This window comes from Bos indicus x Bos taurus, chromosome 8 (assembly GCF_003369695.1).
Source record: "Bos indicus x Bos taurus breed Angus x Brahman F1 hybrid chromosome 8, Bos_hybrid_MaternalHap_v2.0, whole genome shotgun sequence".
NCBI lineage: Eukaryota > Metazoa > Chordata > Mammalia > Artiodactyla > Bovidae > Bos > Bos indicus x Bos taurus.
The window spans coordinates 105,852,071-105,870,166 of NC_040083.1; the positions used below are offsets into that span (position 1 = coordinate 105,852,071).

The following is an 18,096-nucleotide window of genomic DNA, read 5'->3' on the forward strand; positions in this document are numbered from 1 at the left end:
GTTTGAGGTGAGAGAGCCGGTGATGCAGGGTTGGAATAAGCCGATTATTACTGAACCTTAAAGATGACAGATACACAGAGATTCACGATACTAGTCACTTTACCTTCGTGTATGTTATAATTCTCTAAACTAAAATGGTTTGGAGTTTGGTAGCAGAAAATCCAGGAATTTGGCAATGCCCTTCCCCCACATTGGAAAATGTGGAGAAGAATCTAAAATGGAAAGGAAACACGTAGTCCAAGAAGACACTAATTCCTTGAGGGTTTCCTCTCTTCCCAGGACTTAACGCTATGCCTGGGACCCTTCTGCTCAGAAACACAAGGAATGACGGGACTCTGTTGACCAGATCACCCACCTGTGTAATGTCACAAACTCATGCTGCTTCCAACTGCACCTGCCTGATGAAGGGGAGGCACGTTTGGAATGACTTTTTTTTTCTTCTTCTAAGATTAGAGAGAAATGGACAGAGAGAGTTGAATTGCTGGTGAATTCTCTCTGTGCCCTCATGACGGAAGTTGCCTAATGACCCAAGAAGAACCCCCTGTGAACAGGGATAAGCTCCAGCAGGGATGGGGCCTCCACTTGCTCCATTTCTGGAAGCCCAGCACGTTCCTGGCTGCTGTGACTGACACCCTGAGATAAACGAGGACTGTGTGATGGATGAGTGGTGGTGGGACAGCTGGAAAAGGGATTCCAGCCCCAGCTTTGACCTCTGCCAGTCCTGGGGGCTTCAGAGGGAGGTATCCCCTCTCTGTGAGCCTCAGTTTTCTTACCTGTAAACTGAAGATAAACACTGCTACCTTTATAGGACTATTGCAAGAATTAAGGGAGTTAGCACATGTGAAAGCACCACTGAAGCATGTTGATGCAAGTTGGTCATTCATTTTTTACACTTATTTATTCTCATTAAATATATATTTATTGAACTCTACTATGAGGCAGAAGCTATTGGTGCAATGCTGAGCAAAAGTTTGTCTAGACCCTGGTCTTGTGGAGTTTATCTCCTACTGTATAGGAAAATATTTTGACTCAATATCAGAATGGCTATTACAGAAATCAGGGAAACAGAATGCTCAGGAGTCTCTGAGCAAGCTGTTGCTGGGAATGCTCCGATACAGGCACTGCAACATTTGTGAGACGTGGTTTACCTGCTCTCCCTCTCCAGTGGCACTGCTGTCATCTTAAAATAATAAAAGGCAGAGGGGCAGACGTTAGTCAGATAACTAGACAACATGCATAAGAGCACAGTGAGAAACTACGATAGCTGTTATGAAAGATAAAAAAGATTCAAGAAAGTAAGTAAACAAAGAAACACACAGGGGATCTTATCACATCTAGAAGCCTCGGCAATATGGTGGGTGAAACAATTAACTCAGTGCAAAGAAAAAAGGAGCAGAGGGTAAAACAAACTCCAAGTAGAGGGAAGAGCATCTGTGGAAGCCACAGAAGTGGAGGACCACTGACTTGAGCACAGAAGGAAGAGGGGTACACGAAAAAAGGAGGTGTATGAAGTTGGAGGGGCCAGTTTGAGCAGCCCCTTGGAGGCCACAGTAAGCACCCTGGTCTGGATCCTGAGAGCACCCGGAAGCCAGTTAAGGGTTTTCATTGGAAAAGTGATGGAAGCAAGTCTTAACTTGGAAACTATCAGTCAGGCTACCAGGAAGAAAATAAATTAGAGGAGCCAAGGGTCACTGTTAGTCGACTATTACAACCATCCAGCCAAGACTTGGACCAACGTGGGTAAGAGTGGTCATATTTGAGAAATTCCTAAGAAGAAAAATCTACAGGATTTGTTAACGAGCTGTAGTTTGAGGGGGATGAGCACAGATGAAGGACAGAGAATCATCAAGGATGTCTCACTGCTTTCCAGACTGCAAGAGCCGAATGGAAATCAATAGATGCCTACCAAAAGAAAGGCAGCATCATTTATGGCAAAAACGCTATCTCCAATAGTTACCAGTGAGGAGAAGCCACTGTATTTCCATTGGATGGGGGGGTGGGGGTAGTCAGTCCTGGAGTGAACGGGGCTGAATCGGTGTTGACAGCAGAGGTAATCTATTCTTTCAAATATCTTGGCCATTGAGTAAAAGAAATGAAGACACAGTAGCAGGAGGAGGCAATGTTAGGCAACGACAGTGTCCTTAGTAGACATTAGACTTCGTATTTTACACTTCATTAAAATGTACAAGGGAAGTAGCTAAGAGAGTATAGCAAAACGAGAAAAAGCAGAAGTGCTCAGATCAAACCTTGACTGTACCAGTTCTTATTTATAGTATTGTGGGACAAGTGATGTAACTTCTATGCCTCAGTTTTCCCAAGGGGGAAAGAAAGATAATAACATTACTCAACATGTGGGGTTGATGAGAGGGTTCAGTGAAGGGAGTACATAAAGTGTTTGAGCAGACCTCCTTGCACAGTTGAAGTGCTCAGTAAATGGTTGTACTTAAACATACCAGGAAAAGGCATTCTTCAGTTCTCCTTTTTTCCTACATTTGCTAACTGAATTCAATGTCCCATGGAGGAAAAAAAAAAAACAACAAAAAGAGCTCTATACACTCTGACACGCAAAATGCTTGCATTTGCTAAGTCTATATGTCATGCATATTTACAGAATCTTGTAGTTTTCTGGTCGCATGAAACAGCTATGTTTTCCAGTTTTGCAAGGAGGCAAGCCAAGCATTAAGTTCCTCTTTTGTAATTGACCATAAGCGTGTTGAGTAATATGTGGATTATATCCCCCTCTTCTCTTTGATCTTCCTTCTTGCCAAGAACTGCCTGACAGCCTGGTTCCTGGCCAGTTCACCTCCTTATAATGCACCGATGGAGAGGAAGTGGCCCACAATAGCAGAGGAGATTTACTCCAGATTAGAAGTACTTGACTTTCTTAATCCCTAAGCAAGGAATTCCCTGAAGAATTTCAGAATGAGAACGCCGTAGGAACCATGTTTTGGAGTAGTGGTTCTCAAGTTCGGCATGCAGCAGAATCACCTGGGAAGCTTGTAAAAATGAAAATTCTCCAGCCTCACTCCTCTAGAGAAACAGAATCAGGAAGAGGAAGCCAGGAACCTGCATGAAAAAAAAAAACAAAACGCTTCCCCCATCTTCAATTTAAGTGACCCTGATTGACTTTGTGATATTCTGAGAGCCAAGTCTCCACACTCCACTAGGCACTCCTGACCTCTTATTCTGCTTTATTTTCCCTTCTCTTTGCCTTTTAATATACTAGATTATTTACTATTCTGATTGCTTATGTCTCCCACATACACTCCAGGAGAAATTTAAGTCTCCAAATGGCTGTCATATGTGCCTATTTTGCTCCTTAATGTATCTCAAAAGTCCAGAACAGTGCCTGGCCCATAAGAGACCCTTAATAAATATTTGTTAAAATCATTTGAACTGAATCACCATCCTCCCAGACATCCCATATGCAGACTTCCACTGTGGACACCCCAACTAACTGGTCCTCTTATCATGGTGTCCTGCAACATTTGAGTCAAAAATACTTAGGAACTTTGCTGATGCCATATACCCTTTTCCCAGGGCGGTGGGGGTGGGGGGTGGGGTGGGGAATACAGTAATATATAATTCTGCACAAATTTTCTGAGGATGGAGATCTGATAACCATTTAAGATCAGTGATCTGCAGACCCCACATTAACAAACCTGAACACAAAACCAGTCCTGGTCCCTGCAATTCAACCTCTAACTGTTATTGATGTAGTTATTATCCTAAATTTCACATCCAGTTATGTCTTTCCCTTGACCCCAAATCTTGAAGATTTCCCTATAGTTCATGTGGTACCCAAATCCCTCAGCCCAGAATTCAAAGTTTCCACAGGCCGGTCTTCTGCGCATCACTTCTCCAGTTTTATCGCTCCCCAACTGTACGAATGATTGACTAAACAGACACAGTCTGGACGCAGACTTCCTGGGTCAGAGTCACTAGCTACGTTATGTTAGATAAATTATTTACCTAAGTCCTCAGATATTTTTAAATTTGTGGAACAGGCATACTAGTGCACACTTCAAATGTGCCAAAGGAAAGAACGAACACATATGAATACACACGGAGCACTTCTAAAATGCCAGGCATATAGTTGGCACTCAATACTTGCTGGGTTTTACTCTTCTATGCGTTTGGCACATAGTATCGGACATAACTTTCTTTCCTCTTCTTTTCCAACGTACCTTAGTCTAGGCTAAGGTTTGTCAAAGTTTTTGCAAAGGACTAGAGTGAATATTTTGGGCTTGGTGTGTCCTACCGCCTCCTGGGGTGACTGCTCAACAGAGCCGTCGTGGCTGAGAAGCAGATATAGATGATATGTAGAGGGATGAGCGTGGCTATGTGTCACAAACTGTCTTTATAAAAACACATGGCCTCCAGGATTCTACCCATGGATCAGAAACTGGCCCAGATGAGCTTCAGCATCTCAGAGACTCAGTTTCAAGTTTCTCTGAGCCTCAGTCTCCTCATCTATTAAACTGGGATGATGAGAATATTTCCCTCAGAAGTTCTTGGATGACTGAATGAGATAAAACACATAAAGCCCTTGGCAGAGTTTTTGGTGTATAATCTAAATACATCAGGTACATAGGACTATCTCCATCATCAACAGACTAGTCTCAAACTATATCCACCGACCGCCCACATCCACCTTCCCTGCAGCAAGAAACTCTTCCAGATTTACCGGCTCCAGAGATTCTTCCTCCCTCTTTCCTAACACTGTTGGAATGTCTGTTGTGTTGTTTGAAAGTAAATCATGCATTAATGTAGCATATGCAAGCAATTACAGTTACTTATGTGATGTGGCTCTTGTGCGTCATCCCCTAGACTGCGAGCTCCTTGAAGGCGCAGTCTGGGTCTTACTTCCCCTTGCATTAGCTCTCCTAGCACAGAATCTACAGACGCCCAGTGTGAGGTGCTGTCAGCAGTGGCGACGCTGGCCTTGTTAACGGTAGTGGTCCCAGCCGTGGGTATGGTTGTGGTAATAACGGTGGCGGAGGTGGGGAGGGCGGGCGGATCTTGGCTGTTAATTTCTTTTCAAAGAGCGGTCATTTGGAATTTTTCTTCTCAGTTTGAGCCAAGAAGTGTAAATTGAGTAAACAAGTCTTTCTGGCAGAGAGAAAGGATCTGTTAGAAGGTTAGAAAACCACAACAAGACCAAAATTACACATGGCTCTTCCTAGGGCAGCATGGAAAAGAAAAAGAAAAAAAAAAAAAATCACATTATTGGAATTCAGGGGACCCAAGCACTAGAAAAAAAAAAAATCATCCAGAGATACAGAGTATTTTATAGCCTTCCAAACACCAGCAAACATTCTCTTAATTTTTCTATATGATCTCTGCAGAGAAAGTTACCACCCATTTCACAAATGAGGACTCTGAGTGTGAAACAAAAGACATCTCCGAAGTCAGAAGCCATGGCTGACTACTTTGAATTCAAAATTGGCTGTGTGCCCTACAGCAGGTCATTCCTGTCTCTAGGTCTCAGTTGTACTATTTGTAAAATAGAGAGTGTATGATTTTAATACCCATCTCTACTCATAAATGCTGGGTCACTGGGATGGAGTGCAAGATATAAGAATCTTTCTCTGCCCAATGTTAACTTAAGGAGTACAAGTGGTAATATCTTTGGGTGGAAAATAAGTTGCAGGTTACAAGGTGCTTCTTCCAACCTCAAAATACATCACTTATTTTCAGGGGAGCATCTAGATCTGACCCTGGATCTGCCACAGAGGCCTGTGGATAAATTAGCCCATACTTTTCATCCTACAGATACCGAGACCAGAAGAAAGTGTCTGTCACTCAGTCCTGTCCGAATCTCTGTGACCTCATGGACTGTAGCCCACCAGGCTCCTCCATCCATGGGCTTCTCCAGGCAAGAGTACTGGAGTGGGTGGCCACTTCCTCCTCCAGGGCATCTTCCCAACCCAGGGACTGAACCCTGGGTCTCCCACACTGCAGGCAGACGCTTTACTGACTGAGTCACCAGGGAAGAACAAAGACCGAGACAGCAGAGGCATCCATGCCCAATAACATGCAACAATCCAGGGGAGCCTGGTAGAGACAGCAGAGGCATCCATGCCCAAGAACATGCAGCAATCCGGGGGAGCCTGCTAGAGACTACAGGTACTCCAGTTCTCTAGTGCTTCCAGAGATTACTCCCAACCCCAAAATGGAAAGGGGTAGGTTATGTAATGCCTATTTTATGAGTGAGTGAAATGAAGGTTACCCAGATAATCAGTGGGAGAGACGGGACTCAAATCCACCTCGATCTGGCTCTTCCCCATGACACAAGTTTTCTCCCACATTTGGCCATGTCCCTAGTACTCTGGGCACTTGCAAAGTGATTGAGTACTACCTACAAGAGGAGGTACCAAAGGAAGCATGGAAAAAGGAAGAGCTCAGTTTAGACAAATAGCACTTTTATCATAGAAAACATAAGCCCATGACATGTTACACTTGGAGCCTCTTCCTCTTTTTCACCCAAAAGCTAAGTTAGCAGTCACCCAAAGTCTTATACATTTAAGCATTAGCTGTACTTAGCTAAGTTCTGTGGCTTTGGGCTGTATAAGGGTCATTTAACAGGTGGAGGGGGAAGAATAATGTTATTAATCAAGCTCTCCATCATTAAGACTTTTTTCCTGCTTTGCTTGTTCAAAACCACAAAGTGTAATGAAGGATTCCTTTCCAGCACATTCCTGGAGATAGACCGAAGGAGACCCCAACCACCAAAGGAGCTAGCGTCCAAGGGTCCCCAAGATTATGCAGAGTACACCCTGGCCCTGGTCCAGAATCAGACCAGAACAGCCCCACGAACCTCAGGCAAGTCACACCCCTTCTGTGACACTTCCTGACAGTGCCCTGGGACTCAGGAGTTGACTAAGCACCTCCAATAACTGAAGGAAGTTCTCACCTGTTCTCACATAACAGGATGGTTCCATTCTGTTCTGGAAGGTCAACAGGAGGAAATCCTTTTACTTATGTATAATTCCACCCATGGTATCCTTTCTCTATGAGTTCCAGTGATATTTATAAAGTGAGAGAATACTCTTGAAATCCCTCCGTTTGCATTCTGACCTTTTGGGTTAACCAACCATCTCTCTTGTACAAAATGCGGATCCTGCTCTGAAGGCCATGTCCCTAGCACTCTGGGTACTTGCAAACTGATTGAGTACTACCCAAGGAAGCATGGAAAAAGGACGGGGTCAGTTTAGGAAAGTAGCATTTTTATCATAGAAAAGATAAGCCTATGACATGCTACAATGCCAGGCACTGTGCAATCATCACGATCTGGTCCCATGAGGCCAGGATCGCAAGACTCTAGGATGCACCCACAGAGCTCCCCATCTGGCCCCCAGGGAGACGGGCCACGTTTGCACATTCTTCAGGCCTCTAGAGGAGCTGCACCTTCAATCTGGAATGCTCTCAGGTCTTCCTCTGCCAAAGGAAGAGTCCTCCACTTTTGCTTTATGCACCTGACCTCAAGAAATTATCCCAACATCACTCCACTAAGGAAGTCAAGCCTCCTCTGACCCCATGTGACCCTCGGTCACCCACTGTGAACCCCCAGGCCTGGCCCTCTCTTGGGACTCAGCAGTTTGTTCTCACTTATCTGGTGTGAGTGTTTCAGTGATATCTTCCTCCCCCAGTCTGTAAACTCCATGAAGAGGAAGCCCACGCCTGTTTGTGTCCACGTGTGTCCATTTGTCCTGCTCTTCAAGGCAAACAGGCACTCAGAAATAGAAGTAACCCAAGAACGACTGTGCTGCAAAGGCAGCAGGTGTCCCGTAAGGAGAACAGTGACACCTAGCGGCTGCTTTCCCACTCCTGGACTTCTCTAGCTGACAGCACGTGAATCGGCCTCAGGAAAACCAGTTTTCTAGAACTGGATATATAGACGATGCTGAGGAAAGCTAGCACAGCATCCAGACATAGAGGAACCTGATTTCTAAGCAAAGAGTAAAGGAACCAGTGCTCATCTTGCTGCCATACGTGCCAAGAACACATCATCACAGTCCTGTGATTAGCTAGCATCGAGGCACCTCGCAGATGAGGAGAGCGAGGCCCACAGGGAGGAGCAGATAGGGACAGTCAGGGCCTCTCTCAGCGGCTCTCCCCAGCGGTGCTAGTGGTAAGGAATCCGCCTGCCAGTGCAGGAGACACAAGAGACACCGGTTCGATCCCTGGGTTGAGAAGATCCCCTGGAGAAGGAAATGGCAACTTGCTCCAGTATTCTAGACTGGAAAATGCCATGGGCAGAGAAGCCTGGCGGGCTACAGTCCATGGGCAGCAGAGAGTTAGACGTAACTGAGCACATAATCTGTCCTTTCCCTTTCCTCCCTACAGCCTCTCTCACCAACCCCTGGAGAGCTCAGTCCCGCACAGGTAGCAACGTGGTGCTCGGTGTATGTCGTCACTGACACAGCGCACATCAGACGACCTTTTGTGTTATGTGAGAGCTTCAAGAGCCTCCTCGGGGGTCTCCCTGGCTCCACTCTTATACTTCCACAGTTGATTCTCACCCTGAAACCGCAGACATGGAGATCTGTATGTAACTTGGCTTTTTTGACCTTTTCGTTGTTGGTTTGGGGACCTCTGAGGCACAAAGTCAGATGATTCAAGGATCGTGGTTCATGAGTTAAGCTCATTGCTGTACCACGCGTGGTTAGGCTTTATGTATTCATCTGGTTAGCCTCAGCTACTTAGCTAATTTTAACATTTTAATAGTGAACGTCGCTCAGTCATGTCCGACTCTTTGCGACCCCATGGACCGTAGCCTGCCAGGCTCCTCTGTCCGTGGAATTCTCCAAGCAAGAATACTGAAGTGGGTTGCCATTTCCTTCTCCAGGGGACATTCCTGACCCAGGGAATGAACCCAGATCTCCTGCGTTGCAGGCAGATTCTTTACCATCTGAGCCATCAGGGAAGCCCTAACACTTCAATAAACCCCTACAAATCCAGCACCTAAAACATCAGCTGGAAACTTGGCTACTTTCATGTAACTAATGTTCCCTCATGACTCCCTGATTCAAGATCATCATCATCCTAATCTTACATTCATCATTTCCCTGATTCCTTTTTTAAACTGTCTATTGCATGCATATTTATTCTTAAAAGGTAGTATATTTGATGTGTGTGTTTATCTTGCTTCAACTAAAAATAGAGGTAAGGGTATCATGCTATGCAAAATATATCTTTGGGATTTCCTGTCTTCATTTAACATTATATTCATCCATCTCCTATTAAGTATCATTACAGTTCATTTTGATCTTGGTTGTAGTATAGTGTTCCCTTGTATGCATAGTGCACACCTTAATTAACTGTTCTCCCACTGATGGCTGTCTATGTTGTTTCCAGGAGACTCCTTCTGCTACACAAAGCTAATTCTATCAACCTCCTGCTAGCCATGTATCTTCAGCATGTCACTGCCCTCTAGACAGCGTCCAAACTCCAGGACCTAGCTTACAATACTCTAAATAATCAGGTTCTTTCTGATCCCTCTGGCCTCACCTCCGCCCTCCCTTCATCTCTTGGTCTGAGTCATGGGGAATTTCTATAGGTCTTTGCACAGACCATGTTCTTTTCTGCCTCAGGTTATCCACCCAATAGTCTCCTCACTTATTCGCATCTCCTCTCTGTTCTCTATGAAGCCCTCCCTGACCATCTCTAGCACTGGCACTTAGCCCAGTAGGATGCCTTGGGAGGGGAACATGATCCATAACCTCCTATGGGACTTGGTCACTGGTCCACCAGATTGTCTTCTCTGGAGACCCAGGACTGTCCAGAAGTTGCTGCAGAGGAAAGAGTGGAGACCAAATAGAGAGGCTTTATCTACCTCCTTCCTCACTGAAGCAGTGGCATACTATTCCAGGTTGGGGTTGAAAACTGCATTTGGAAAAGAAAAAAAAGTTCCATGGATATGAGTTTGCAAAAAAGTGAACCAAATCATTCATACAGTCCCCTCGAGCCCTGACATGCCATAATCAAAAGCCAGAGAGACATAAAGAGGAACAAGAGGAGATGAAATTTCACAATTAAGTATCCAGGCTCCAGATCAGACCAACATGGAGCAAATCACTCATCTTATGTTTCCTCACTTGTAAAGTGGGCAGGAGAAAAAGATAAACCACACAGAATTGCCATCTTGATAAATAAATGGTCAAATGTCAGAAATTCCATATGAATCAGCCCCATACTTATAAAGAAGGCATAGATCTGGAGGGTAAATTAAATGAGATAACCAAGTAGAGCACCGAGGGAGGGGCTGCTAGGTCTTCACCAAACTCGTATTTGCTTCCCCTAGGCAGACTGATAGAATGCATTTCCCTGTCTTCATCTGCAGACAGGTGTGCCCAATGGCTGAATTCTGGTCAGCAGAATAGGAGCTGAAGTGATAATGTGGCATTTTCAGGTGTGGCCCATTTAAAGTTCTCATGTACAATTTCCCCTGTTCTTTCTCCTTCCACAGCAGCCATCAAAGCACCAGATTAACGGAGCACAAGATGGAACAGGCTGGGACCCTGAACCACCTCTCAGAGTAAGGCCACCCATCAATCAAAATCAACTATGGAGGACTCTGCGCAAGCAAGAAATAACCTCAACCAGACCAAGTCATTGGGATTTGAGAATTTGTCCGTTACAGCAGCTAGTGTTACCAAGTTACACACATGTTCACCACATGGTAAGCAATCAATAAATGCTGGCCCTCACCATGCTGATGATGACCATCCTGATGGACACAGAGCCCGCAAGGGCAGGGGGTAGGAGGCCTGGTACCTAGATGTAACTCAGTGGCCATGCCGGGGAGCTCACCTCTTTGGTGCCATTGTCCTGGATAAGAGTGTACAGTGGGACCACACGGTTGATCTCCAGCAGCACCGGGGTGGGGCTCAGCTGCTCCTTGCCCGGGCGGCGGCAGAGGTGACAGGTAGACGGACAGCGGCCTTTCTCCTCACAGCGGATCTCCACACCTGAGATGAGCTGGTCATCCGACAGCATCTGGGCCGTCAGCAGGCCTGAGAGGTAGGTGATGAAGGGCATGGACTTCAGCTCCTTCTTGCTGCCCAGCTCCGTGGTCTCTGGAGAAAGAGAGATAAGTTAAGTAAAGGTCAAAAGGTCAGACTCTTGAACCCATTGAGATATGCTAAGAGGCGGTTATCCACCGAAAAGAGAAAACAGATGATGTGACTCATGATGCTTTAGAAAGAACGCCGATACGAGGGCTCCAAGACCAGAATGATGTCTTGTTCTACCATTGATATTAAATAACCCTTTGCTTTCTTTGGGCCTCATCTTCTTTGTATTTAAAGTGAGCAAATTGTATAAACTTTAATTATGTTGAATTGGTTCATGGTGCTTTTCAGGTCTAGTCTATCTTTCTACTTTTCTGTATATTTATTCTATTAATTTTTGAGAGTTTGATATGGAAACTCCAAGTAAAAACCTTAATGCACCTACTTAAAAAATGATTGTAATATACAGTAGAATTATATGTAACTTTGTTCTGTATTTTTCAAGTCTCCTGTAAATGTGTTATCATACTTTCATAATTCACAAAATAAAAAACAGAAAAATAAATTCAGGCAGTAGGTTGGGTTAGAGGGTTTTTCCAAGGACCTTGCAAGATATAAATATTCCTGTATATTTTTCCCAATAAGAAGTTCCTTTCTTTACTATCAATTTTATAAATTCTACCTTTGTTTTAAAAACTTATTTGTCCTATATTTTCTATGAAGTTCCATGTAATGGGGGAAAGACAAGCTTTGGAGTCAACTTCAGTTTAAATCTCAGTTCTCCTAGACAGGAGCTCCACTGCCTTGGGAAAGTCTCTGAATATCCAAGAGCCTATAGTGATTAATTCTGTAACGTGAGGTTAACAATGACTAAAACAGCTATGACTGGTAGATGAGCAAGGAGGTGGGCCTGTCTGGGAAAGGCATCATTTCCCCTTGCTTGTCACGCTCATCTGCCCCCTTATTCAAATGTCTGGTCCTCAGCACACTGTCGTGGGCATGAGTGATGCGTGCCCCAGTATGCATTGTCCTTCTTTATCCCCTTCTTTATTTCACACCTCCGTGTCTTTGCTCGCCCCGACCTACTGTTCCCTCTGCCTCTCCAAATGGTGCTCCGATGCAATGTGACCGTCTTCAGGAAGTCTTTCTTCCTCGCCCCAACCCTGCTTCTCTGATAGGTATTCCTGTTTGCAAGACCTTACCTTGTTACGTTCACTTTCTCATCCCATTTTCTGTCGGCCTCTGCAACCATACAATCGGTTCATGGAGACCACGGACCATGTCTCCCATCCTGCCCCTACTGACGTTCAGTGCTTAGCACAGTGCTAGGGATATATTTGACACTTTACCAAAGAAAGAGATTATAGCTGTGAACAGTTAGAACAACACATATAATCCAGTCTGTGCATGTGTGCCAATTTGCTTCAGTCGTGTCCGACTCCTATGGACTGTAGCCCACTGGGCTCCTATCTCCATGGGGATTCTCCAGGCAAGAATACTGGAGTAGCTTACCATGCTGTCCTCCAGGGGATCTTCCTCACCCACGAATCAAACCCACATCTCCTATGGCCCCTGCACTGCAGGCAGATTCTTTACCACTGAGCCTACCCGGGGTAATCCAGTCTAGAGGCTCCAAAATTCATCTGAGGGATTCTAGGGATTCCAACAGCCATCTCAGCAGCTGCTTGAGGAGAGCAAAAGGAAGACTGAGCAGGCAGTACTCTACATCTGCATCTCAGCTTCAAATAGAGCTGTTCCACTTGTATCTCATTTACAGACTGGTCTTCCACGTAAGATTTCATAAGAAGAAAGGGCTCAAAGCTTGAAGAAGCAAAGTGATTTGTAGAACTGAGAGAGTTCTATTTACATCATGGATGATGTGAATAGTGTCCTCAAAGCTGTGCCATGTACAGTCTGAGTGACAAGGCAAGGTGGTCCTATGCCGAGGGACACAGCTTGGTCCAGAGGGCAGCTTCATCCAAGCCTAGTGAAGTCAGGGCAAGCTCCAGCCTTGGTGGAATACATGGGCCCTGGGCACCGAGGCCCTGGGCACCGAGGCCTGGGAGAAAGAAGGTTGTCTCTTGCTTTCGCTCTCAGCTTGCAGTGACTTGCAGCTGATCTGGAAATGGGCTTGCCAATTAGAAAGACAAATAAACGCAGTCTTCATTCATTACTCTCTGGGCCCTCGGGCTTCAGATCTGGGCTCCACCTTTTCTGTCTGGCTGTCAGCAAATGCTTATGAGCATCAGATCAAAGGCTCCAGGGGAAGAAGACAAGGCGGATTCCAGCTAACCAATCCTTCAGAGGGATTAAAGAAGGATAGTTACTAAGATAAACAAAACAAAGCTGCGGAGAAGGCATCTCAGCAGCTGGGGAGACAGACAGTCTTGTATATGGACATGTCAGAAGATGATGGCAGTGAAGATGACCTTAGGAAGCACAGGCCAGAGGGATAGTTTTGGAGAAGCGTGACTTCCAACTTGGGAGAGAAGAACTTTTCAGGGGAGAAGGTCAGGGAAAGTCAAAACTGCAAAGACATTAGGGAGCAGTTAGTCTGACCCAGAGTTCACCGATCTATGGTCCATGGGTCTATCTCTGCCTGTTTTTGTAAAGAAAGTTTTATTAAAACACGATCACTCTCATTTATTTATATATTGTACATGGCTACAAATGGGAGAATTAAGTAGCTGCAATGAAGGTTCCATAAGCTCACAAAGCCTAGAATATTTACTATCTGGCCCTTTTGGAAACCTCTGCTGTGTTGCCCTAAGTTATGGATGGGGAAACTGAGTCTTAGAGAAAGGTTACACAGGAATGTGGCAGCATGATGGATTAAAGGAGAAAAATAAATAGATCATAAACACACTTGGATTCTTAACTTCCAAGGAGAAAAGATAGCCCACTCTATCTTTTCTCCATGAAATATGTTTTTAATGTGTTTTTTCAATAGTTTTCAAAAGTCTAATCTGGTAAAACCTCCCATTTTAAATGAGAGGAAACTGTGTCCCAGAGAAGGATAATGACTTTCCGAGGTGATGTGATGAGTTAGTGAATCCTTTCAGCACATGACCGCAGTCCTGTTAACCAATGCATCACTTACACTACTACTGTTATCTCATATTTTAGGACACACATGCCCCAACCCTCATAGCACCTTGCCATGATTTAACTGCGAAAAAATGTGGAACGTGGTGCTGGGAGCAACTATTCCCTGGATTAAACAAACATCCCTAGCCATCTGGTTAAGAATCTAACTAACAACAGAACAAGCTGTCGATCTTTGTTGATCTGTTTTGTCACATAATTTGTTTTCAATGTATTGGTTCAAAACACAGGGTTAAAGGCCCACAGACCAAGCTGAAAACTGCATTCCAATATCAGTATAGAATCCATGCTGAATTTAAGGGTTTATTTTGCAAAAGAAAGACACTTGGGTATCATCTGGTCCAAACCCGTCGCTTAACAGTGAGGAACCTGAGACCTAAATGGAAAAAGGGATTTACCAGTAAGTCCCATACACATTTATTTACGGAGATCCTTTTTGTAAGGATTGTGTCATGCCTAAGTTATGATCTGGAGGAGAGTTACAACAGGGAAGACCATTAGCCATTCCATTAATTATTCCTCTGTAGACACTACAATTGCAAAAGCTAATTGCTTCTGATCCAACCTCGCTCTGTGGCTAAAGTCATCTTTCCAAAAAGCAAACTATATTCTTCTGCTTAAAACTCTTTCTAGGAGAGTGTTCACTGATCTGAGGATGAAGACCAAAATGCTTAAGCATGGCACATAGGTTATGAGGGACCCAGACCACTGTGTGCCCCTCGGGTCTCATCTGCCATCCTCCTCCTTCTTTCCAGTTCCCCTACTTTCAGCTACAGTGGCCTCTGTGCTTCTCGCCTACACCCTGTCCTTTCCCTGTGTCTTGGCGCATGCTCTTCTCTCCATATAGAACGCTTTCCCCATCCCCACCTCTGCCCCTGCCTTCTCTGTGCTCAAACCCCCACTACCCTTCAGATCTTAGTTCAGGGGCCAGTTTCTCAGAAACACCTAGCCCAAACTCCATGCCTGTGCTTCTAATCTCTATGAGAGTTTCATACTAAACTTCCTCACAAGCATCTCGTTCTATGTACCACCTGCAGTGTCTTCAGAAGAGAAGCTCCATGAGGGCAGGGTCCTGTAGGTCCTTCTGACAACCATATCTGCTTTACACATCCCCTGGAGCACATTAGGCTTTCAGTAATATTTTCAACAATGTATTTGAATACATGTATATTTATATGCTCGGATGACTGTACTATCTCATCGAAGCCCTGATGAGTCTAAGAGCCAAGATTTGTGAATTTCGTGATTGACAGTTAATTGATGGCTTGCAATCAAGTGGCAACTTCTTCTCAAAGTAAAATTAGCTCCCTCAATTGAAAGGTTAACAGATGAATAGCTGATCAATTTGCCAGTTGTTCTGACCTCCTCCGGGTTCTCACATAGACCCTTGCCATTGAGGGGATGGGAGAGTTCAGTTAAAACAGGCTGCCTTTAACAGGCCAAGGATAAAGAGCATTTTTGAAGAGACTTATCCTCTGTTCACATTTCCCATCCCTCTGAACAATGCTTCCAAAATAGGATCATGGCTGGTTTCAAGCCCAATTCAGTTCCAATGACACTACAGCCCATTCATTTGAGAACCTGCCAACTGAACTCTCTTTTTTCTCCTCCCAAATTCCTGCTGGGTATTATTTTGTTGCCACCAGGAAAAAAATAAAAAAAGGCTCGGTTGAAGTGACAACTCCTTGTTGGGAGGGCAGCCAGGGCTTTTCGGCGGGAGGTGATGGCACCGCTTGCCCTCATCCAGAAAACAAAACAAAGGCCTCAGACTGAGGGCTTCTGGGAGAGCCAAAGCCGCCTGAATGTTTGTTCAATATTCGGCAACAGTGCGGGGCGCTGCCTCCGAGTCCGACAGGCTTGCTTTGGCAATAGGCTTGCACTTGAAGCATTTAAAGACTCCACAGGGACCAGAGGGGCTCAAATTAGAAACGTTAAGGGTGGGGGCGAGAGGGGGAGACTTTTATATCATAAAGAATGGCCTTTATTACAGCAATGGCCTCCCAGGAATTGCTGAAATGGGATCATTTCTTAGGCGGAGTTACTGTCTCCTGTTGGAGGAAAGCAACTGCTGTGAAGCTTGACTCAAGGACCCACAGAAATCTCCTTCACAAAGGGGAAGTAGCCGGCTGAATCGGCATCAGCAGTGCAGGAAGGGCCACACTTCTGCGCTCTGCAACCTGAGCTGCCCAGCCTGACGGTGAAAACCCAGCACCATCAGTGTGCCCTTTACAAATGACAGCATCAGCCTGAGAGGCTACTTGTAGGGATCAAATAAGGTGCCTGGCAGAAGTTTAGCACTCAGTCAATACTAGTTGTTATCAGTGTTGTTACTGCAATTGTTTTAATTATCACTGTGCTGTTGTTGTAACAAGACGTTAAAATTGAAATTTCTACACCCAGACAGAATGGAAGTGAAATCCCCAAGCCGGGGCCCCCATAAGCAGAATTTACAAAGGAGATGAATCCTCACTGGTTTCATAACTCTAGAAACCTCAGCCAGAACAAGGAACTAAAACGAGGTCAGAGAGTAGACAGAAAGGATTTAGGGGAGATTTGCTGTGGAGACAGCTATTACCTAATGTTTAGAGTCCCCAGCACCCCAGGTGGGTCATGTGGAGCATGCTACCTCCTAATCCTAAATTTTGGGCTAAGGGGCCGCAAAAGGGTGCCTCTTAGAGAAACCGCGACATGTCTCAGCAACTCCAGCCTTATGCAAGTCTCAGGACTAGGGTCTTACCCCACCTGCAAAAGCTCCAGTGGCCTGTGGCAGCAGAACAGAAGGGGCTGCAGAAGGATGAGCCCCAAATCAGAGGTTGACAGTGGGAAAAATGCCAGACTATTTCCCCTGGACCACATGTGGGTCACATAAGAGAATGAGCTGCCCTGGATCTGTTTTGAGTCTTACTCAGGAGGAATGGATCCCATGGATGGAGGAGCCTGGTCGGCTGCAGTCCACGGGGTCGCTAGGAGTCAGACATTACTGAGCGACTTCCCTTTCACTTTTCACTTTCATGCATTGGAGAGCGAAATGGCAACCCACTCCAGTGTTCTTGCCTGGAGAATCCCAGGGACGGGGGAGCCTGGTGGGCTGCTGTCTGTGGGGTCACACAGAGTCGGACACGACTGAAGTGACTTAGCGGCAGGAGGAATGGTAACAGAAATGGGTCCCCACAGTGAGCGTCTCCAGAAGGTGGGAAACAGAGGGTGGAGGGGGATGAGCAGCAGCCAACCAAAGAGATGCTGCATCATCCTGGGTCTTAGGAGAAGCCCTTGGCCACAGGGACCGCTGAAAAGCGCCCCAAGGGAAAGGGTTGGTTTTAAAAATCAGCATCAGCATCCAAGAACACAGAGCCAGATACAAGGGGAGCAGGACAAGTGTGTTGCTCAGCCATTCAATGGTGTCCAACTCTCTGCAACCCCATGGACTGTAGCCCACCAGTCTCCCCTGCCCATGAGATATCTCAGGCAAGAATACTGGAAAGGGTTGCCATTTCTTACTCCAGGGGATCTTCCCAATGCAGGGATTGAACTGCATCTCCTGCATTGGCAGGTGGATTCTTGACCACTTGGGCCAGCTGGGAAGCCCACCAGGGCAAGTATGACCTTCCTAATCCTAACATTCCCCTCTTCTCTGACTATGAAGGAAGGGGAAGAGGAGGAACAATCGAGAGAAAGAGCATCAAGGCTAACCTTGCCCTACCTAATGCTCTCACTGAGAAAAGAGAGGAGATTTGACTTGTTGGATTTAGAGATTTGATTAAAAACTTAGACTAGACATCCTAATTCTTGATGTGAAACTGTGATATCAACTTAAAATATCTATAGCACAGTCTGTTCCATAAAAATGATAGATTAGGTGTGGCTTGCTAAGATTTTCAGCTGCAGGCAGAGGAAGATTATCTAGTGAATATGATAAAAGGAATATGGGAACCAACTCACATACTTTCGAACATGCATATATTCATGAGCTCTATTT

General features: G+C 45.3%; 1 protein-coding gene across 3 annotated transcripts in view; it reads right to left on the bottom strand.

Annotated features, from left to right (window-relative positions):
* The window catches only part of ASTN2 (astrotactin 2), a 1,048,656-nt gene that overhangs the window by 192,370 nt on the left and 838,190 nt on the right, over positions 1-18,096 (bottom strand). For all 3 annotated transcript variants that reach the window (XM_027550640.1, XM_027550639.1, XM_027550638.1), the window contains one exon: positions 10,816-11,081. In XM_027550640.1, coding sequence (XP_027406441.1) covers positions 10,816-11,081 — 266 coding nt within the window. The remainder of the gene's footprint in view (positions 1-10,815; positions 11,082-18,096) is intronic.